Source organism: Triticum dicoccoides, chromosome 7B, assembly GCF_002162155.2.
Source record: "Triticum dicoccoides isolate Atlit2015 ecotype Zavitan chromosome 7B, WEW_v2.0, whole genome shotgun sequence".
Taxonomy (NCBI): Eukaryota; Viridiplantae; Streptophyta; class Magnoliopsida; order Poales; family Poaceae; genus Triticum; species Triticum dicoccoides.
This window is the reverse complement of record NC_041393.1, coordinates 163380095-163403037: the sequence shown is the minus strand read 5'-3', so window position 1 is coordinate 163403037 and position 22943 is coordinate 163380095. Positions and strand designations below refer to the sequence as shown.

The window sequence follows — 22943 nt, the reverse complement described above, 5'->3', positions numbered from 1 at the left end:
GTGACTTCCCGGATGTCTTTCCAGAGGAATTGCCAGGTGTTCCACCTGACAGGGATGTTGAGTTCGTAATAGACCTCATTCCAGGAACCGTTCCGATTGCTAGAAGACCTTATAAGATGGCACCCCTAGAACTAGCCGAGCTTAAGAAACAACTCGATGAGTCCTTGAAAAAGGGTTTCATCCGACCTAGCTCTTCTCCGTGGGCTTGCCCCGTCCTATTCGTCAAGAAGAAGGATGGTACGGACCGGATGGTTGTAGATTACCGACCTGTCAATTTGGTCACAATCAAGAACAAATATCCGCTTCCCAGGATCAACGACCTGTATGATCAGCTCGCTGGATCCTCAGTCTTCTCCAAGATGGATTTGAGGTTGGGCTACCATCAAATCAAAATTAGAAACGGGGACATCCCTAAAACGGCCTTTGTTACTCGTTACGGCCAATACGAGTACACCGTCATGTCCTTCGGTTTAACCAATGCTCCAGCCACCTTTTCTCGGTTAATGAACTCAATCTTCATGGAGTATTTGGATAAATTCGTCGTGGTTTACCTCGATGATATACTCATCTACTCCAAGAACGAGGAAGAACATGCCGAACATCTAAGGCTAGTGTTGCAGAAACTTCGAGAGCATCGCCTTTATGCCAAATTTTCTAAATGTGAATTCTGGTTGTCAGAAGTGACCTACCTGGGTCATGTAATATCTGGTAGAGGTATTGCTGTTAACCCTGAGCGAGTTCAAGCCGTCCTTAATTGGACTCCACCTGAATCGGTCAAGCAAGTTCGGAGTTTTCTAGGCTTAGCGAGCTATTGTCGTTGCTTTGTCGAGAACTTCTCCAAGGTTGCCAAACCTCTAACCGAACTCCTCAAGAAAGATAAGAAGTTCGAGTGGACTCCACAATGTGAGCACAGCTTTCAGGAACTGAAAAGACGCCTGACTTCTGCTCCCGTACTGGTACCGCCAGACTTCTCCAAAGACTTTGTTATCTACTGCGACGCCTCGCGACAAGGACTGGGTTGCATTCTCATGCAAGATCGACACGTAATTGCCTATGCTTCACGGCAATTGCACCCACACGAGGAGAATTATCCTACTCATGATCTAGAGCTTGCAGCGGTAGTCTATGCACTTAAGACCTGGCGACATTACCTCCTCGGTAATTGTTGCGAAATATTCACTGATCACCAAAGTCTGAAGTACATTTTCACCCAACCGGATCTGAATCTCAGGCAAAGACGTTGGGTTGAATTGATCACAGACTTCGACTTAGGAATAACCTACACCCCAGGGAAAGCCAACGTCATGGCTGATGCGCTAAGTCGTAAATCTTATTGTAACAATCTGGTGTTACAACAAAGTCAACCGCTTCTCCATGAGGAATTTCGGAAGCTTAACCTTCACATTGTTCCTCAAGGATTTCTTTCCACCTTGGTGGCGAAACCTACTCTTACGGATCAAATCATTGCTGCCCAGAAGCGAGATAAGGGAATAGCTAAGATCAAGGAGAACATTGCTAGCGGAGGTGCTAGTTGTTTCTCCACCAATGATCATGGTGTTGTGTACTTTGAGAACCGTCTAGTGGTTCCCAAGAACCAGCATCTACGGCAGTTGATCCTTAAGGAGGCTCATGAATCTCCTCTCACCATTCATCCCGGTAGTACTAAGATGTATCAGGACCTACGCCAGAGGTTCTGGTGGACTAGGATGAAGAGAGAAATTGCTCAGTATATTGCTAATTGCGACGTCTGTCGTCGTGTAAAAGCAGAGCATCAACGGCCTGCTGGCACCCTTCAACCCCTAGCTATTCCTGAATGGAAATGGGATAAAATTGGTATGGATTTCATTACCGGTTTTCCCAGGACTAAGAGAGGGAATAATGCTATCTTTGTCGTGGTCGATCGTCTTTCCAAAGTAGCCCATTTCTTACCTGTTCGTGAGAGTATAACCGCTAGTCAGCTGGCAGACTTATACATCTCCCGAATAGTGTCTCTCCATGGTGTTCCTTTGGAAATTAACTCGGATCGAGGAAGCCTCTTCACCTCTCGATTTTGGGAAAGTTTCCAAAATGCTATGGGAACCCGTCTCTCCTTCAGCACTGCTTTCCACCCTCAGTCGAGTGGTCAAGTGGAACGCGTCAACCAGATTCTAGAAGACATGCTTCGAGCCTCTGTTATCTCATTCGGAATGGACTGGGAAAAGTGCCTTCCATTTGCCGAATTCGCTTACAACAACAGCTATCAATCTAGCCTGGGTAAAGCCCCTTTTGAAGTTCTCTATGGACGACGGTGTCGAACACCCCTTAACTGGTCAGAGACCGGGGAAAGACAATTCCTTGGCCCGGATATGATTCAGGAAGCAGAAGAACAAGTTCGCATCGTTCGTGAAAAGTTGAAAACAGCCCAATCTCGTCAAAAGAGTCAATATGACCGAAAACATAAGGCTATGACTTTCGAAGTTGACGAGAAGGCTTATCTTCGGGTCACCCCTCTGAAGGGAACCCATCGTTTCGGTATCAAAGGCAAATTGGCTCCTCGTTACATTGGACCTTTTCGCATTCTCGCCAAACGAGGAGAAGTTGCCTACCAGTTGGAACTACCTCCGCATCTCTCCAGAGTCCACGATGTCTTCCACGTTTCTCAACTCAGGCGTTGCTTCTCGGATCCTATCCGTGGAGTGGACTACGAAACGCTTGATCTCCAAGATAATCTTACATATCGAGAATACCCCATTCGTATCCTCGATCAGGCCGAGCGTACCACTCGACGTCATAATATCAAGTTTCTCAAGGTTCAATGGTCGCACCATTCTGAGGATGAAGCAACTTGGGAAAGGGAGGATCGTCTTCGACTCGAGTATCCCGCCTTCCTCCCGGAGGAACCCAAATCTCGGGACGAGATTCTTTTGAGTGGGGGTGAGTTGTCACATCCTAGTTAGCCATGCATTAGAGTGTTGCATCATGTTTACTTTTTCATCAGAAACTTGAAATGGGGATGACAGAACCCCCAGTCCCCTCTGAAACCAACTAGGGTTACTAAAATAATTTTCAATGAACCTGAAATGCCCTTCTAAAATGCCCATCATTTTTGTCTTGGTTCAGAACCTCTGCCAAAAGTGGTGCACATTTTCCTAGGCCATCCTAGGGTTTTTGAATTAAATCATAAATATTTGAATTTGGGCATTTAAAATTATATAAAATATTTAAATGCTCAAATATCTCCAAACTAAAATGTTTCATGTTGGAATTAATCCAACTATGGGCTAGGAATAGTTTGGTGATTTTTGAAGTTGCCTAGGTATTTTATTAAATTCAACAAAGTTGCAGATATATTAAATAAAAACAGAAACAGAAAAAAAGGGGAAAACTTACCTGGCGCCACCGCAGGCCCACCAGCCAGCCCACCTGGCCGGCCCAGCCCGGCCACCGCTCCAGCGAGCTGCTTGGCTCGCCAGGCAGGCAGCCAAGGTGCTCGGCGGCGGCACCGCAGCTCGCCACGCAGCTGCTCGCCGCCTCGCCGCCTCCCTCGCCCGGCTAACGCCGTGGATCAGCCTCCCTCTCTCCCCCGAACCCCCCAGACACCCCCTCTCCTCTCCAGCTCCTCCCCCTCGCACGCCCCAGCCATGGCCGACGCCATCGCCGCCACCCCCTCGCCGTAGCCACGCCCTCCGTCCACCCCACGCCGTGCCACCGTGTCCAGGAGCTCCGCCGCTGTCCACTTCATCGAGCAGCCGAGCCCCGAGCGCTCGCAACGCCCGAGTCCACCGCACCGACCTCGCCCGAGCTCACCGTCGCCGGAGATCCCCTTCAACGCCGTCGTCGCTCCGGTCCATCTCCGGCCGCACCAAGGACTCCGTCGCACTCACTGTGAGCTTAGCCATCTTCCCCTCCCTTCCGTTCTTGCTCCCGAGCCGTGTAGCAACCTCCCGGAGCTCAACCGCACCCACCGCCGTGGAGCTCATCGCCGACGTGCTCCCGGTCATCCTCCGGCCACAAACTGGTGTCCATCATGCTCACCGTGTCACTTAGCATCTAGCTAGCCACTCCCCGAGCCTCACCGACCCCTCTAGCGTCAAGTTCGTCTTCGGCCGAACCCCGGTGGCCGCCAAAGTCGTCGCCGGCGCCAACTCCGGCCACCCCGACCCCAACGGACTCCGCCAAGAGCTGCGGTTTGTCCTCAGCTCCACTCCGGTGGTCTCCGCGGCCCATTTGGTGACCGAAATGGCCAAAACCACTCCCCCCGCCGCGTCGGGCTCGCCGGCGGCTAAACGCCGGCGTCGCTGGCTTTGACTTTGACCACGGGTGGGCCCTGGTTGACTCCCCTGAGTCAATGACAGGTGGGGCCCAGCCCTGTTAATTAAACAGGATTAGTTTTAATTAAATTTTAATTAAAATAATCACCCTGACATGCGGGACCCACTGTCAGGTTTGACCCAAACCTGTTTCGTTGACCTGCTGACGTCACACTGACGTCAGGCTGACGCAGTAATTGATTTTCTGGATTTAATTTAAATCAGGAAATTCCAGAATATTATTTAAACTTCAAAAATTCATAACTTTTATTCTGTAACTCCAAATTGGACAAATTATATATGAAAAATGATCAGAAAAATCCAATCTATCCATCTGTACTATTTTCATGCATGATCAAACAAGTTAAATTGATGTTTCAAGCAGAACAAGGAAAAGCACTTTAAAAGGCCATATATGAGTTTGAACTTTGAATCAATGATTCAAATTAGTTCAAACCCATCTGTTCCTAGTTTACACTCATTTTGCCATGTCTCATGCATGCATCATATTGTTGCATACTGTTTGGTAATGTTTGTGTATCGGTGCTCTCTGCGGCAGGTTCTGCCCCCGAGGAGTACCGTGATAACCCCGACGAAGAGCAATACCAGTGCATCGAACCATCAGGCAAGCAACCAACCATTTGATCATATCGATACAATCCCATGTTCTCGCTCCTGCTCTCTTTTACTGCATTAAGACAACGCGTTTCAAACTGCTGTGTGCTACGGTAGTTGAACCCTTTTCCTCTGCATGACCTGTCATTGCCACAGTAACTAGATGAAACCCACTAGCATGTGTAGGAGTTGTTTGAGCCATATGTATGTGTTGTTCCTACCTTGCTATGCCTGCTATGCTTAGAGTCGTGTCAGGTCTGGTTCATCTGGGTGATGGGCTAGAGTGAAATGTTTATGTCGGTAATGAGAGTGGTGTGGTGAACACGATTTGGTAAAGGTATCGATGAAAGGCCATGTAGGAGTACATGGTGGGTTGTTTCATTGAAGCCGACCTTAAGCACTGAGATCTGTATGCGTGATTTAAGATACAGCTACTACCATGCATTGGGCCCTGAAATATGACCCCGCTCGACTTCTTATTCACCCTAGCTCTCTGTCCAGGAGTTGCAAGTAGTTTCTGGTGTTTGTAGCCTACTGGAGGCCGTGGACAGCGCTGACCGTAGGGGTGGGCTGTGATGCGGTAGGTACGTGGCACGGTGTACCGAATACCCGTTAGGTATCTCGGGAACCCTGTTCACATCGTTCGGGGCCGTATGGGAAACCTCGGCCGGACTCCCTGCGGATGGAACCTGAATAGGCGATAAACCTGGACTAGAGGCTTGAGTGTTTAGGTAGGTCGTGGTCTACACCCACGTCGGCTTTCGCTTGAAGTCTGCCGAGCACATGTCGTGTGCAGACGCTAAGTGGTGGAAACATGTATAAAGAAGTACACCCCTGCAGGGTTATCATAATCTATTCGAATAGCCGCGTCCGCGGTAAAGGACTACTTGGTTGCCTATACAGTTCATAGACAAGTAAATGGAAACTACTAAAAGCCTCAAGATAAGAGTGAGTGCCGAGGATGGCTCTTCCGTAGGAAGACGGAGGCGGATCCTCGGTAGTGTATTGAATTGGTGAGTAGTGGACTCGTGTGCGCAAAACCATTTCAAGTTGGAGTATCGTAGGATAGTCTAGCCAAGAGTCAAAGCTGGCTTGCTGCAATAACTCCACCAACCCTTCTTGATAATATGCATGTATGTAGGATCTGATGTAAGTCTTGCTGAGTACCTTTGTACTCATGTTGCTATAATTTACATTTTTACAGAAGACGCTGCAACCCCTTCTGATGGGTTCTATGTAGACGTTGACATCAACGAGTAGGCTAAAGACCCAGGTGGTGACCCTGAGCTTGTGAGGGACCACGTAGTATAGCTAGGCTTTCCAAGCCTCTTTTATTTTACTAGTTGTCTGTACTCAGACAAGTTACTTCCGCTGCTGGTTTGTATGACTGTATGACTTGTATGTTGGGTCGTGAGACCCGTACCTTTGTGTATGTTATGTATGGCTCCCTGAGCCTTAAATAAAGTACTTGTGTCGTAGAGTCATGTTGTGATGCTTCGTTGTATTTGCACATATCGAGCATATTGTGTGTATGATTGAAATGCTTGGTATGTGTGGGATCTGACTATCTAGTTGTTTATCTTCAGTAGCCTCTCTTACCGGGAAATGTCTCCTAGTGTTACCGCTGAGCCATGGTAGCTTGCTACTGCTCTGGAACACTTAGGCTGGCCGGCATGTGTCCTTCTTCGTTCCTGTGTCTGTCCCTTCGGGGAAATGTCACGCTATGAGTACCGGAGTCCTGTTAGCCCGCTACAGCCCGGTTTACCGGAGTCCTGCTAGCCCAGTGCTACAGCTCGGACCCACTTGCTGATGACCGACACGTTCGAAGCTGGGTCATGGATGCTTGTCCCTGTAAGTCTGTGCCACTTTGGGTTTACGACTAGTCATGTCAGCCCGGACTCCTTATCATATGGATGCTAGCGACACTATCATATACGTGAGCCAAAAGGCGCAAACGGTCCCGAGCAAAGGTAAGGCGACACCCGTGGGGATACCGTGCGTGAGGCCGCAAAGTGATATGAGATGTTACCGGCTAGATCGATGTGACATTGAGTCGGGGTCCTGACAGTAAGGTCATGACTCAGAAAATTTCGAATATGATAATTATATGGTAATAATTTAGAAATCGAGCACTAAACCAATTTGAAAATCAAACCATTGATGTAATTAATCATCTAGATAGTTAATTACATATGCAATTAATTAGGTCCATTTGAATATGAATTTTTTCGCACTGAATCAATTTAAAAATTGAGTTATTAATGCAATTAATTAATTTGTTAGCCAACGCCTACAGATAATTAGAAGTAGGGATATTTCCAATTAGTCACATAATTAATTCATTTGGTTGGCAATTAATTAGGCATTCATTTTTTGTGTACTTAATTAATTAAGCAAGCAATTAGTCATGGTGAATCATTTTGAAAGCGCTTGTGGGCAAAAACAATCAACGGGCTCTCAGTTACATTGCAAACCACCGAGCACCGCTTGCCAACATGGACACCGGCCACCATGCGCTCGCGACATGGGCGACCTAGCATTCATCAAGATGGATGAAGTCTATGCTCCGCGGGATGTCCACTCGATGACGGTGGCCGAAATGTTCGCGGGTGAGGACAACATGACACAACACTAGCTAGGTGGTTCATGCTATAGTAAAAAAGGAAGAGTGTTCCAAAAACAAGAAGGAAAAAGAACTGAAGCCAAAGTGGTGGATGGTGTTCGAGAAAGTAAGAGTGTTCCAAATAATAAGAGAAACAAAAAGAAAGAAAGAGTATTCTAGGAAATAAGTAGGAACGAGAACTAAAGTTGCCGAGGAATGAGAAAGAAGAAGATGAGGCATCGATGATGAACACATTAATATTGACATGGTGCTGGTTGGTGCCAATTAAACGGATTGGCGAAGAGGCATGGAGTAGAAGACGTAGGGAAATATGAAGAAGAGAAGAACGATAATTATCCCTTCTAGCATATGGATAGAGGTGGAGCTTATCGGTGACTAGGAAAGATCTCTGTAGTTATTTGTTGTTTTGTGTTAATAGTATGTGTTAGTTTAACCCACTCTATTATATCGTAAACAAGAAATTTTCATCCTTACTACGATGCATGGCGAAGATGAGTTGGTTGTCATATGCTTTTAATGGAGGTGGCGCCAGTGAGAGAAAAAACGAGAAATGTCTCGCTACGGCGGAAAATCGGTCAAGAATGAGAGGTTCCGACAGAAAAAAGGGAAAGTGCATCATTGGATAGGGTTTTTGTGTTGAACCCGGATGTTACAGATATTGCGGATAGCCCGTAGCAACGCATGGGCGTTCTGCTAGTAGAGATTGTTTGTGAAAATAACATGCGACGACGACTTAGCGAGCGGATCCCCTTAAAAAAGACATAGCGAGCAGATTCCCTTAAAACTGGTAGAAATGGATACGATTGATGACATTGATAAATAGTGGTGAATGTTGGCATAATTTACTATCATCATGCATGAAAACGAATCATCAAGAAAAAGAATACTTCCTATTACTACACTCATAGGAAGCTTCCTAATCTCTGCTACCAAACAGTTTCTGCCCAAACAAGGAAGGAAAGTTATGGACGTGATTCGAAAGGAAACAAACGTTATGAAGATTAATTAATTTAGATTTGATCTTTAGAGATTGATTATGATTGATTCTTTTACATAAAGACATTACTAAATAATTTGCGTCAGTATGGAAAGTTCTGATCCGTTCAATTTTTTTCGTTGTGTGAGAGGGTGAAGTGAAAATAAACCGATGAAGTGAGAGAGGCGACGAAAAAAATCTACGACAGTTAACCTACGAAAAAAACCGGACAAAAGTGGTGGGACGAAAATTGACCAGCGAAGACTACCAACTGCTCCATTAGGAGTAGAGATTGGCTGGTTCGATTTTTTTGCGTGGAGGGAACTACCTGGGAGGTGGGAGGGAGTACGAAAATAAACCGTCTCGGCTGAGCGGGAGGTGGGAGCAAGTACCAAAGAAGTACCAAAAAAGACCGGATGAGGTGGGACGAAAATAAAACCCGGAACGCGACCTACCAACTGAGACATTAGCAGTAGAGATATTAACAAAAGTGCAGATCCCGTCCCACTCTTCACTTTTTGACAAAAAACTTCCGAATAGCAATCTTGGTGAGTGATCTCGACCGGGTTCGATCGGCATGGCGTGTCGTTCCTCCAGGAGTGGGTGCTGAGAGGAAGGATGGCAAACCTCCATTGTCAATCGGCCGGAGCTGCATCGTCATTTGGATCAGAGCATGGACGAAATCGAGATGGTAGAGGTTGAGGAATTTGTAGGACGTGAGGGTTTAGGGTGGGCATCACGAGAACTCACCCATATCTTGGGAGACGGCAGACCCGAGGTGCAGTCGTGTTCGTGCTTCAGGGGCTGCCACGTGCTGTCCTCGCCGCCATCGCCTGTCGATGCCACTTCAGCGCCACGAGCATGGGACTGAGGGACGAAGGGAAGAGAAGGGAAGAAAGCGAGCTAATGACGTACCTATGTTTGGTATGTAATACCCTCCATTAAGAGTAGATATTTTCTTAAAATCGGTTATTTTGTTTCCTAATTAATGTGATTGAGCAATTTAAGGTAAGATTAATTAATTTAGATTTGATATTTAGAGATTGATCGTGATTGATTCTTTCACATAAAGACATTACTAAAAATAATTTGCACCAGCATGGAAAGTTATGATCCGTTAAGATTTTTTTCGTTGTGTGAGAGGGTGACGCGAAACTAAACCGGTGGGGTGGGGGAGGGACGAAAAAAAACCAACGAAATAAAACGGGTGGGAGGTGGGAGGAAGTACCAAAGAAGTACCAAAAAGACCGGATGAGGTGAGACGAAAATAAACCCGAAACGCGACCTACCAACTGAGACGAGTAGAGACTCTTGTAAATATGTGATTTTCTACCTTCTAAAAAATACTCCACGTGCATACTCAAAAAACCAAAGTGAACTTTGGGGACGAATGTGACCGTCGGTGAATTTTTCTCCACGTGCGACTTGCTTGCCACTTGCCCAGTCGAGTCGCGCCGCCGAGAAGAACAGGCTGGCACGAGGAGTAGCCGAGTGGCCAACGACTCCCTCTTCCACCTCCCCCCTTCGCACCACCGGCCTCCACCGAGACCAAGCACACGCCATTCCCCTCCTCTCCCCCGAGCTCCGAGAGATCCCCAGACCCTACGGCCTACGCGCGAGTTCCCATGGCAACGGCCCAGCTCCGCGGATCGGCGGTGCCCGGGACGGCGAGGAGGTGGCCGGCTCCCTCCGGCGCCATCCTCCGCTTCGGGCCGCTCGCCACGTCCAGGCTCCCGGCAGCGTCGCTTCGTCGGAGGGGAGCCTTCAGTGGTCTTTCCGCTAGTGTCGTCAGGGAGGTGGGTCCTCGCTCTTCTCCCGTGTTTGGCCCTGCCGCGCCCTGGATCTAGATTCTAGAATTTTCGGTGCTTCGATGGTCGTGATATATACTGTACAAATTACGTAGGAGAGTGGCTGCAGGCTGCTTTTGCAGAGCGTATCATATGTTTTCTTGGCGGAACTAGATGGGAACTGTTCTGTCTAAGCAATGCTTTAGGGAGTGGAAAGACATCTTGCTGGATTTTTCAAAAATGGGATGCTCGAAATTGGCACTTAAAGAAGAGCATATTACACCACGGCAATTATTTCTACATGAATTTCAGAAAATTGCAAATGTGAGTGTTCCTGGATGGATGGGCAAACTGGGTTTTGCTGGCATTCTTTATCGGCATACTCAAGCGGGTTTAATTATGAAAGTGGGGGTACATGCTGGCCAACCACCCTTAGAAGTACATCAGGGCAGAGGCTTTAGATGGACTTGCCTTCGAAAAGTAGTACCGATTGATCTTGAGATTTCAGTATCACTTAATTAAGGGTTGGGTGGCAGAAAATGTTGGTGGATAGTGTTTAGCCACAAGAGTTAACTCTAAAAGGGACTCTAAAAGGGGTGTAGTTATGGAACAGTTCAGTATGTATCTGAAGTATAAACCGCTGACCTTAAGTTGCTGTATCTTGCTGGATTCCTATATATATATTAATATTATCTGGTTCCACCCAAGCAAATGTCATTTTGGTTGAGATCAAAGCTTTAAAAAATATCACCTCTCTCCATGCTAAGATAGCTGTGAAATGTTTTGCATGACATTGCCATGTTACTTATGGTCTTTGAGGAGCATATTGCTGATCAAAACAATCTTAAGTTTCACCCTGTGAATTGTATTTCAGTTCTCCTATTCAAGTAACTTAACATTATTCCTTTCTAGACATGCTCTGGCACATTTTGCCGACTAGTATTTATTTTCGTCCAAATTCAAATTAATCTCTGTGGAGACCTTTTCCTCATTTGACGGTGTAGCTTATCGCCTTGCAGTCATTGACTACAATGTGCATGAAGTCAAAATGTACTAGCACTCCCATTGATCATGCCACTGCTCCTGAGCATACAGAAGATGAAGTTCCCGAGCCAACCTCTGTGGTGACTGGTGAAGAGATAAATATAGACCAGGAAGTTGCTCCGCCACATAAGAGTGCCATAATACATGATTTCTGCTTAGGGATCCCTTTTGGTAATGATACCAACTTCCTTTTTAGCCAAGTTTGATGTGATTTGCATTTTTTTAATAAAGTGATTTGCAGCTCAGATGACAAGTTAGTCTACTTGAGTGTTAAAGTAACTCGGTTATTTTGGTTAGCCCTTCCAAGCACTCGCTAGAATGGCTCGAACTGTTGTAACATACTAATATATCATGTTTTGTGAAAGCTGCTAAATTCTCTTGTGTTATGTTATCCTCATCTGACACCTCATTGGTCTGATCTTTGCGCATCTGGATTTGCTTGAGTACTGATCACAATTTCCCTATTTCAGGTGGATTATTATTTTCCATGGGCCTTGTTGGATTTCTATTTTGGAGGAGTCCTGTAAGTCTTACTTTTGGCGTTGCACCTGGTCTTGCTATATTGGGACTTGCCGTGCTTAGTCTTAAGGGTTGGAGGAGTGGAAAGTCCAGCTTGCCATTTATACTGGCACAAGCAGGTATTTTGATTCCCTTACCTACATCCCAATAACCTCGGGTTAACAATGACATGCATGTCTGAACAGTCAATATCGGTATTTATATAAATATTTGATCCTGGACCCTGGTAATCTACCACTATACCAAATTGAAGTGCCCCACTGTGGGGAAACCCCCCGCGGTAATTAACCTCCTCTGTTCATTATTTGCAGCTGTTGCTGCTGCTGTAGCATGGAAGCACTGCCAGGCGTATGCCACAGTAAGTGACACTGCCACTTTGCTGTAAAAATTTGGCCGAATCTTATTCTGATCAATTGACTCTGTTTGCACAGACAAAGAAGCTGCTTCCCTGGGGCTTTTATACTGCGCTCAGGTAGTTCTCAATTGTCTCTTTATCGTGTTTCAGCTGCTCATTGCACACTACCGTCCTCCTTACCACTTCCCTTGTCGCCAGTGCCTTGATGATCTGCTTCTACTCGTACGTGTTGCTTGCCGGGGGGAATCCACCACCAAAGAAGAAGCCAGCAGCTGCTATATAAGTTGAGCCTTTAAGTCCTATTGTTGTTGAAGTTGTGCTCTGGTAAATGTTACTGATGATAGGGGTTGCGTTTTATTACTTTTAATTGTAGAACACTGAAAAATAATAAAGTTGTGTTCTTGCGTACAGTTTATTTGGGTATCTTTGTTACTTAATGGAAGAGTCAGAGCAGATACGATTTGCTCTGGTTCTACATGAACTTTTGTTCCTGAACATCGCGCTTATACCTTAATAAAATGTAGCTTTGTTGATCCTGAAAAGATACTGATCAGATTGTGTGCGCATAAGCTGTTTGGTTAGTGATCGCTGTGAACCAAACAATTTTTTTGTTTACTTACAACATTTGGTAGTACTACACATAAGGTCAATGTAGCAGCCAACATTTGGCCTAAGTTCCAGTAGGAAGCTCTGGTTGTTCCAAACAATTTTGCTAGCGCGAGTGCTGACAATGTTGGAGGTTATCAGGGCCTCAAACCAAACAACTATACTCATTTGATTATTTTTTTGATATGTTTTGAGATAACTTACCGCTCGTGCTCTGCGGCTACTCATTTGATTATTTGAGAGGGAATGTTAGTCGATAAATCCTGTCCCAACATTGCAAAAATGCTATTACCTCCATCCAGAAATAAGTGACGTTGTTTTAGTTCAAATTAGTTCAATTTTGAACTAAAACAGCTTCACTTATTTTCAAATTTGAACTAAAATAGTGTCATTTATTTCCCAACGGAGGGAGTAGAATCTTGCTCCAGTAAGGGTGCACCTAAAATCTAAGCACGCACCTATTCGTTGATCGAGATCTTTTTATTTCTTCTGAAATTTTGTTCATCAAGATCTTGATTCTAGCTCGAGTACGTCATTGGCTAGATTTCTTTTCCAAAAGTAATTTTAGTAAGGGAAGTTTCTTTAACAACTATGATAAGAAGAATTAGTCGGATGCGGATCAAGTAAAGGAAGACGATCCCGACCAATTGTTTCTTCTTGAGTTGTTGGTATTGAATTCACTTTCTTTTGTTCCATGGTAGCCAACCCTGGCCTTTGATTCAAGGGTTCTATAGCTGGAAGTGCAGTATTGTTCTAGTTTCTGCTTGTGAGCTGAAATGCTCCTTCATGAACAATAAAATGAAAATATGGAACAATTGCATTTTTACCCCTAGTTGGTTCCTACCCACGGGTTTTGTCCTTACTTTTCGAGCTTGCTCAGTTTTGCCCTTACTTTTTCCATCGAGGTCCCTCGGATGCCCTTTGACCGTTTGACCAAAACTTTGAAAATTCATAACTAATTCATATGAACTCAGAAAAATGCAAATAAGATATCAAAATGTTCATATAAACATTACCTTTATGGGCATATCATTTGCATTGAGGACAAAAACTTCGTTTAAACTACCCGAGGTAATTAAATAAATAGATATAAACAATATTTTTTTCATGAACAAAAATTATATGCAAATGTAGGTGATGTTTTCTGAACATTCTGATACCTTATTTGCATTTTCCTGAGTTCGTATCAACTTGTTATGAAGTTTTCAAATAATGGTCAAAGTCGTTAGAACATTCATAACAAGTTGATACAAACTCAAAAAAATGCATATAAGTTATCAGGATGTTCAGAAAACATCACCTACATTTGCATGTAATTTTTATTCATGAAAAAATATTGTTTATACCTGTTTATTTTTAATAATGTTAATAACATTAATTACCTCGGGTAGTTTAAACGAAGTTTTTGTCCTCAATGCAAATGATATGCCCATAAAGGTAATGTTTATCTGAACATTTTGATATCTTATTTGCATTTTTCTAAGTTCGTATGAATTAGTTATGATTTTTTAAAGTTTTGGTCAAACGGTCAAAGGGCATTCGAGGGACCTCGATGGAAAAAGTAAGGGCAAAACTGAGCAAGCTCGAAAAGTAAGGGCAAAACCTGTGGGTAGGAACCAACTAGGGGTAAAAATGCAATTGTCCCAATGAAAAAATAGTAAAAGATGTTAAAAATCTGAATTACTTTGGCAACAAAACATTGATAAATTGCCTACATATGCAATTTTTTGTGAATAGAAAACATCCCTAATGTTCAGGAGTGGAAAGCATTTTGGAGCAATTTTTCCCTCAACATTAGGGATGTTTTCTATTCACAAAAATTTGCATGTACATAGACAGTTCGTCAATCTTTGTTGAAAAAAAAAACAGTTTTCCAAATTTTTGTTTACTATATTTTTCTGTTTTACTGTTCATCATGGGTGCGTTTGAACTATTTTTTTTGCGAGAAAATTTCCGATCTATTCATCATCAATCATGGCAGTACAACGAATACCAGAAATAATAGAAATTACATCCAGATCCGTAGACCATCTAGCGACAACTACCAGCACTGAAGCGAGCCGAAGTCGGGCACAACTTGTTGTAGTAGACAGTCGGGAAGTCGTCGTGCTAAGGCCCCATAGGACCAGCGCACCAGAACAGCAACCGCCGCAGATGAAGAATAACGTAGATCAGAAAAATCCAATCCGAAGACACACGAACGTAGACGAACAACGACGACATCCGAGCAAATTCACCAAAGATAGATCCGCCGGAGACACACCTCCACACGCCCACCAACGATGCTAGACGCATCGCCGGAACGGGGGCTAGGCGGGGAGACCTTTATTCCATCTTCAGGGAGCCGCCGCCGTCTCGTCTTCCTGAGCAGGACACAAACCCTAGCAAAACTGAAAGAAACGATTAAAAACGAAGCCCTCCCGCCGACCCTTGCCGAGATCCACTACGCCCCCATGGCCCTAAGGCCATCGGAGAGGAGATGGACCTGCGGCGGCGGCGGCGGCGGCGGGAGGCAAAAACCCTAGCTTTTGTGGAGGAGACGGAGGAGACGGCGGCTACAAAAGACGACCAGTACCAAACTGTACTAGCGTTTGAACTAACGAGCAAACAGAGCAAACGAACACTTTCACACAGTATTGATCTTTCTTATGGTAGTTCAAATTACCAAACGAAGTTCTCGCAAATAAGAAAACATACACACAAGTCTTAATATTTGCAACATTCTGGGGTGATGCAACAACCAGGGACAACCCTCGAAACCAAGTTGTCACTTCTTGATCTAGGTAAGACTATTTTTCTTGATTAATGGGCGTCATATGTCACATTGTTCAACCTTCATTTATGGTGGGTAATCGTGATTCTACGCAATTTTAGAAACAAACTAAAAATGTGAATTAAAATTGTATTTCTTTTTGGAAAATAATCTATTATCTAGGGTCAGTGATTCTACACAATTTTCAAAACGAAATAAAAAAATGTGAACTCAAACATATATTTCATTTCGAAAATTAATCTGTTATCTGGGATGGGTTTATTTAGGAGAAAGTCAAATATTTGCCACTTTGAATTTGTGGCTTCTCAAAATTGTCACTTCAAAGATGGATTAGCTAAATTGCCATCCAACCCATTTGCCCCTTTATTACCGGGTCGTCTTTTATAGGCACCAGAAAAAAGACCAATTTTACATATCTAAGAATGTCCGGCTACAAAAATGCTAAACTTACGGATATATACAAATCTTTTCGCCACTACCCCTCTCCCCTCTCAGTTTTTTCATCATCTTCAGTAAGAATACTTCTTTGTGCTGCCAACCCGATTGTTGTGACTGCTCGCACCACTCGATTGTTGCCTGCTCGCTCTGCTTGACCGTCATCGCGACTTGCCCCACCTAACCACGCGCCAGCGCCACTCAACCCGCCCCTTGGCCGCGCACACACGCATGTACCTGATCGCCATTGCCACTTGCCACACCTACCCACACGCGCCACGCGAAACCGCCCCTTGGGCACCACACACATGTACTTGACCGCCATCACCAATTGCCCCACCTACCCAAGCGCCAGCGCCACCCAACCCGTCCCTTGGGCGCGCGCACACACACACACGCGTATCTGATCCCGTCGCCAGTTGTCCTACCTACCCCACGCGCCAGTAACACTCAAGCCGCGCTCTTGGGCGCGCACACACACGCATACCCGACCCCCATCGTCATTTGTCCTACCTACCCCACGCTCCAGCGCCACTCAACCCGCCCCTTGGGCGCGCACACACACGCGTACCTAACCGCCATCGCCATTTGCCCCACCTACCCACACGCCAGCGCCACTCAACCCGCCCTTTTGGGCGCGCGTATTGATTAAGTTCATCTATTCTCAAATGCCGATCTTAAAAAGAGTGTAAAAGGAGATCAGAAGACCAACCACCATCGCCGGCCACCGCAAGGCTGTGCCGATGACTTTCTGATGCCATCTACAGATCTACTTCTCAGATGATTGCAGTGATCCTTCACCATGTCTACTCTGCTCCAAGCAGGCAAGGTTCGTCACCTTCGTCTCCGATGACCAGGGCAATCAGATCTACTTCCCGGATGATTGCAGCGGTCCTTCACCATGTCTGCTCCAAGCAGGCAAGGATCGTCACGTTTGTCTCCGATGACCAGGGCAATCAAGGTATTCTTACGTTCAGCCAATTACCTACTAGATGTTTTAGCAGATGATTAGGATGTTGTAACGGTTATTAAATCCTAAACTTTAGGAATTCATGGAACTCTTAACGTCGGCAATTTTGAGAAGCCAAATATCCAAAGTGGGAAATATTTGTTTTCCTAATCTATCCACATGACGCTAATTTACTCTGCCACATTAATTGGGCAAGTGTAGAGGTTCATATCTTCATTTTTCCCTGCCGGTCCCTAGTGAGTAGTGACCGAAGATTGAGCCCCTCAAAAACGAAAAAAGAAATTAAAAAGAAAAACAAGACCGAAGATGACACGTCTTTTCTACACGTGGATGCCGCCCATTGGCCAGCGACACGCCACCGCCGTGCTGGCACGAGGACGCATGTCCACCGGCGCACCTCCCTCGCAGCCGGCGTGCAGACCCCCCTTCTCCCCGAGCGAACACGCCCCCTCTTCCTCCCCGCACCCAATTCACTCACATGGTCCTCGCAGGTGGAATACCTTGATGCTATCTCCCCTCCCACAGCCTAGAGTTTCTCCCAATCCAACCAATCACAAGGGTACGAAATCCGGATAGGGGCGCCGCCGCATCCCGGGACGAGATTTCACTCCGGCACCGCCCCCCAGCCTCGCATCGGTAAGCCACCACGAGCACGCTACCGCACTCCGACGCAGCCTGCTCGCCTAGGGCATGGATTCGCGCGCCGCGTCTCTTCGATTCACCTCCCAATCTGCGCAAAATTCGAGAGAGAACTTTTGCGGATCGGGCCGCTGATATTCGCTTTCTGCTCCAGGTGATCCGCTGGTGGCGCGCGTAGGGTTTCCGGCGGAATTTTTCGCGAGGGGATTCGCCGAGGGCGGCGGCCGAGATGATCCGGTTGCAGACGTACGCCGTGTTCAGCCTGCTGGCGACGATAACGTCGGTGTACTATGCGTTCAGCAGCAGGGAGCAGTTCTACCCGGCCATGGTCTACCTCTCCACCTCCAAGATATGCTTCGTGCTGCTCCTCAACACGGGCCTCGTCGCCATGTGCGTCGCCTGGCAGCTCGTGAAGCGCGTCTTCCTGGGGACGCTCCGGGAGGCCGAGGTCGAGCGGCTCAACGAGCAGTCGTGGCGTGAGGTCGTGGAGATCCTCTTCGCGGTCACCATCTTCCGCCAGGATTTCTCCGTCTCTTTCCTCGCCATGGTCGCCGCCCTGCTCCTCGTCAAGGCTCTGCACTGGCTTGCGCAGAAGAGGGTCGAGTACATTGAGACCACACCCTCCGTGCCAATGCTGTCGCACATAAGGATCGTGTCCTTCATGCTATTCCTTCTTGTCGTCGACTGCCTCTTCCTGGCGAACTCGCTGGGGTCGCTGATACAGAAGCGGGAGGCATCTGTTGCAATCTTCTTTTCCTTTGAGTAAGTTTTCATAAATCACTCTTTACTTGCTTGCAATATAGCATCTTTATTATGCCACGCGACCTTTCAAATAGTATCCATCTGATCAAATTGAAAAAAAAGCATCAGCTGTTTGATCTCAAATATGGAGGGCATGCTTTGGTTGTATACCTAAGGGTGGAAGTTTGTGAAAAATGCGAACTGTTCCTGGAAAGCCCCTCTTTCATGATATGACAGATTAATATAACGTGTGTGAATTTGAAGTGGATAGTTTTCAATAAACATGCAGCACAGCACAGATAAACACCAGAATTTCTTGTTATATATATGCTTGAAGACGCACTAGTAGGATGACATGTTACTTGTTACTCATTCTTAAGTAATGTTTGCCATCGATTTTATCTAGCAACTTCTAACGCTATGGCACTCAACAGTTAACATTTCATTTTGCGCATCCACTAGACCATGGATAGTTTTTCTTGTATGTTTACCACATCAAGCCTATTATCCTTTCATTTATATGTTATGATTGTCATTTGTCAAAATCTGAGTCCAGGAACTTGTTGAATTCTTCTTCTAAGTTTAAGCAATACATTTAAGTGAAAGCAGTGCCAATCATTTGATCAGTTGTCTAAACTGAGGTAAATCTCACCAGTTATGGAATTTCTTTGTTGATTATTGCTTTTTAAAGCACGGGACATGCCTTTCAGGCAAGGTTACTACCATATTGAGTTATACCCCGAGAAAACTACCATATTGAGCTGATGATTAATCTTGCGTTATTTACTTCAGGTTATAATAGTTCTATTATTCTTAATATCTGCAGATGATTACTGATGTATTATTTCTAGACATTGAGATTCATGGTAGCTCACACATGTGCAAAACATGTTTTAGGTATATGATACTGGCAACATCGACAGTATCGACATTCGTGAAGTATGTATTCTATGTCAGCGACATGCTAGCGGAAGGTCAATGGGAGAATAAAGCAGTGTATACATTTTATTTGGAGCTTATCAGCGACCTTGTGCACTTGTCTTTATATATGCTATTCTTCATAGCGATCTTCCTGTAAGTTCTTTTATAAAATGTTCTTTCCCCTTAGGATTTTGTAGTTCGAACTTCTAAGGCTGATCTGTTATTTTGATATCAGGAACTATGGTGTCCCACTGCACTTGATTCGTGAGCTGTATGAGACCTTCCGCAACTTCAGAATTCGCATTTCAGATTATGTGCGCTACAGAAAGGTGACTTCCAACATGAATGAACGCTTTCCAGATGCTACACCAGATGAGCTCGATGCGTGAGTACATTTAGTTTCATTGGTACTGTTTTGGTTGATTTACTGATTCAGCAATCGAACTTGTTTATGATTTAGATTCTTTATATATTCAGGAGTGATGTCACATGTATTATTTGCCGTGAAGAGATGACCACAGCAAAGAAGCTGCTTTGTGGGCACTTGTTCCATGTACATTGTTTGAGGTCATGGCTACAGCGCCAACATACTTGCCCAACATGTAGAGCTCCAATTATCCCCCCAGATAATGGACGTGCAGCATCAGCACAACAGCATGGAGCTCAACCTGGAGTTCAGCCTGGTGAGCTTCTCTTCATTGGTCTGAGTTTTTGAATTGTACTTTCCCATTTAACCATTTTTATCAGTCAGTAGTACATTATGCAACCAGTTTTGTATGTCAATCCTAATTCAATGCAAGGAAAATCGGTGCAGGCACTGGTACTCCAAGTTCAGGAGGAGCACCAACTGAGAACGTGAACATGCGTCAATTAAAACTTGAGGCTGCTGCTTCAGCTGCTTCCTTGTATGGGAGATCATTTGCTTATCCTCCAGTGAACACTTTGAATAGGTATGTTTTTCTGGAATAGGTTAAACTTTAAAATGTGAAGCTCTTTATGATTATGCTAGAGATCCATTAGCTATGATAATAAATGATGGCTCTTTTTTTCCATAGATTAAATTTGCAACTTCCATAGTTCTTAGATCTCTGATCTCTCAGTTGCCAGCTATGACACTTTTGACTTGGAATATATCTGCGATTTTTGCCAGTTTAGTTAATAATTTTTTAATTTGCCCGTGCCATTTTGATGGTGGTTTAATATAGTGGATAACAATTGGTAGAACTTGTTATTTTTTCCGTGATAAGTATACACACTTTGGAGCAATTTTCTTTTTGCCACTAGTCCTTTGCATTTGGTCGCGCCATTTTTATGTTTCTGCACTGTGGTTGTCTAATTGAAGTGGTTGACCCAAAGAGTGCACAACGGCAAAAATGGGGATGAATGCATGGCCTGGGAAAACACTAACACCGCCTTCTACTTTTTTTTGGGCCTGGGAAAGTGGGAACACATTATAACTTAATTGTTATTGCATCATATTAAGTTAACATGCTTTTATTCAGTTCTGGCCTTCTGGGTTTTGACTTTTTGTACAGCAAGTTATTACTGTATGTGACCAACTTTCATCATACTTAGCTACCTGAGATTGGGTTAGTCACTGTCTCTGTCAGTTCCACTATTGCACTGATGGACTATTGAAAACGGCATTTGCTTTGTCAAATACTCCCTCTGTACTAAGTCCGCGACACTTATTTTGGGACGGAGGGAGTACTTCTTAATGCCAATGAATTGAAGTGCCCTTTTATTAATCATCAGGCACTCAGGACCTCTGCACGCTACACCAAGTACCTCACAATCAGGAGAAGCAAGTACTTCCACTGGCCATCCATTAGAACCTCAGCCTTCTTATTCACGTGGTCCAGTTAGTTCAATAACTGGTAGCGGGGACCCTGGAAATTCACTACAAAAGGCATATGAAAAGGCTATAAGGAGCCAGATAGAGGTAAGAACTTTCTTCCTAACGCAATCTGCTTAACCATGGTATTTGTAGAGCACTAGCTATTGTGTATGAAAAGGCTGTAACAACCAGATAGATAACTTTCTGAATAACACATACACTCAATTTTTTTAATGAGGGATGACATCTACGATTAACTAAGGAATCTAGACCATTCAACTAGCATCCAACTACTCATGCGAGAGTTTGCATGATTTCACACATAAGTGAATTTATTGCACTCTATATGCCCCTCGCATTGTTCTTTTTTTTGTGTGGAGAAAACTCCCTTGTATTGTCTATGCAGACATATATAGTTCAAATACATTAAGTGCTATCACTGAAATGAATGTGAAAAGTTAGTTTTGTGAGGGTACACTATATTGAGTATTGCCCCCCTTCAAAATTTCCAGTAAAAACTCCACATTAGTTAAGAAAGACATAAAGGAGATTTTTTTTCTTTTCTTTCATTATTTTCCATTTTCTTTTGGAACCTCAATGCAAACTGAATTGAATTTGAAATTTTACATGGTATATTACATTAATCCACCACCTTGACATTTGTTTGGTGACTTCTAATATGATTTGATATTGAAGCCAAAGTGGTTTGCATGATTGCATCCAATTGATGATGTGCACCGGATATAATCCCAATTCTTATGTTTATTGCTCATTTGACACATTTATATTGGTCACTAGCAGTTGTGACTTGTAACTGTGCGTACAATGTTGTGAGAGTTAACAGCATGCCAATAAGTTTGTTTCTCCTGCTATTTTAGTTACTCAGTTTTATTACTATCTTAACAAACCCTTGATTCTTAAATAACAGTATCCAGCATTCTAGTACTGTATGTCATAACATTCTGGATGGGAAACTATAATGATCAAATAGACATTAAACATAGTTCATCAGCTTCCAAGGATAGTCTTTTTCATCACTGCACGATTATAATATGCAACATTGCTCAAGATATAAATGTTCGTCTGGTAACTAGCAGCGACCAATGAGATGGAAGTAACTGATCATATGGCATGCTTGCCGGGAATAAGATGATGTCGTGTGATTGTTATCTTTTCACTAAGGCTCTATTGTCAACGTAATGCATATGCCACTTGTTCCAGGTGTTGCAAATCCAATTGCAAATGATGCAGCAAGGGGCCACCGCATCAACAACTAGCAACGAGAACGCTGAGCAAGCCGGAAAATAAGTGAAGTAGTTGATAGGCGAAGATGGGGTCTGGATAAACATATGTTATATATGGAGGTTGTGCAACAAACGACATAGATGGAGATTGTGCAATATATGAGGCGGAACTCTGCCGTGATGTCTTGTTGATCTTGGTAGGCTCGGTTATGAATAACAGATGATCGTTTGTTTTGTCTGGTAATTTGCTTAGTTTAATCTCCCCCGTCCTGAAATATCAGTCGTGAATGGTATTTTTGCAAAACTGTCCTCTTTTCGTATTCAACCTGCATTCCACTACTCCTAGCCTTGCCGCTGCACTCGCGCTCTCTGCAACTCCCTCCACCCTGCCGGCACGCTTCACTCCACCTTCCCTCGGCCTGCGGCGCTCCCCTTCACCAAAAAGTTTTGGCTTTTTTGGCTCCTATTCGGCGTTTAAGGATCCAGTGTCGGCGAGTCTGGATCCGGTGGCTGTGAGTCCAGACGCGTATGATCCGGTGGTCCTCGTGCTGCAGCTGTAGGGACGACGG

The 22943-nt window shown here is 44.7% G+C and overlaps 2 protein-coding genes across 5 annotated transcripts in view; both read left to right on the top strand.

Moving 5' to 3' along the window:
- The window catches only part of LOC119338899 (protein FATTY ACID EXPORT 1, chloroplastic-like), a 41515-nt gene extending 28774 nt beyond the window's left edge, over positions 1–12741 (top strand). For 3 of the 4 annotated variants that reach the window (XM_037611110.1, XM_037611109.1, XM_037611106.1), the window contains 5 exons: positions 11310–11505; positions 11805–11972; positions 12165–12211; positions 12285–12325; positions 12407–12741. In XM_037611110.1, the coding sequence (XP_037467007.1) occupies positions 11310–11505; positions 11805–11972; positions 12165–12211; positions 12285–12325; positions 12407–12491 (537 nt within the window). In that variant the 3' untranslated portion in view covers positions 12492–12741. Of the gene's footprint in view, positions 1–9966; positions 10300–11309; positions 11506–11804; positions 11973–12164; positions 12212–12284; positions 12326–12406 lie in introns of those variants that run through there. The other variant, XM_037611107.1, reaches the window with a different exon arrangement.
- A 4651-nt stretch (positions 12742–17392) lies between these two features.
- Positions 17393–22649, top strand: LOC119335740 (ERAD-associated E3 ubiquitin-protein ligase HRD1-like). Its single transcript, XM_037607826.1, has 8 exons — positions 17393–17628; positions 17786–18393; positions 19270–19446; positions 19529–19678; positions 19771–19976; positions 20108–20243; positions 21049–21235; positions 22352–22649. Exons 2-8 carry the CDS (start codon positions 17861–17863, stop codon positions 22436–22438), a joined length of 1476 nt encoding a protein of 491 aa, XP_037463723.1. The 5' UTR covers positions 17393–17628; positions 17786–17860; the 3' UTR covers positions 22439–22649.
- The last annotated feature ends 294 nt before the right edge of the window (positions 22650–22943 follow it).

Coding starts and splice junctions, on each gene's coding strand:
- LOC119335740 (XM_037607826.1), top strand. CDS start 17,861: ATGATCCGGTTGCAGACGTACGCCGTGTTCAGCCTGCTGGCGACGATA. Junction 19,679..19,770: donor ACACCAGATGAGCTCGATGC/GTGAGTACATTT, acceptor TTATATATTCAG/GAGTGATGTCACATGTATTA. Junction 21,236..22,351: donor CTATAAGGAGCCAGATAGAG/GTAAGAACTTTC, acceptor CACTTGTTCCAG/GTGTTGCAAATCCAATTGCA.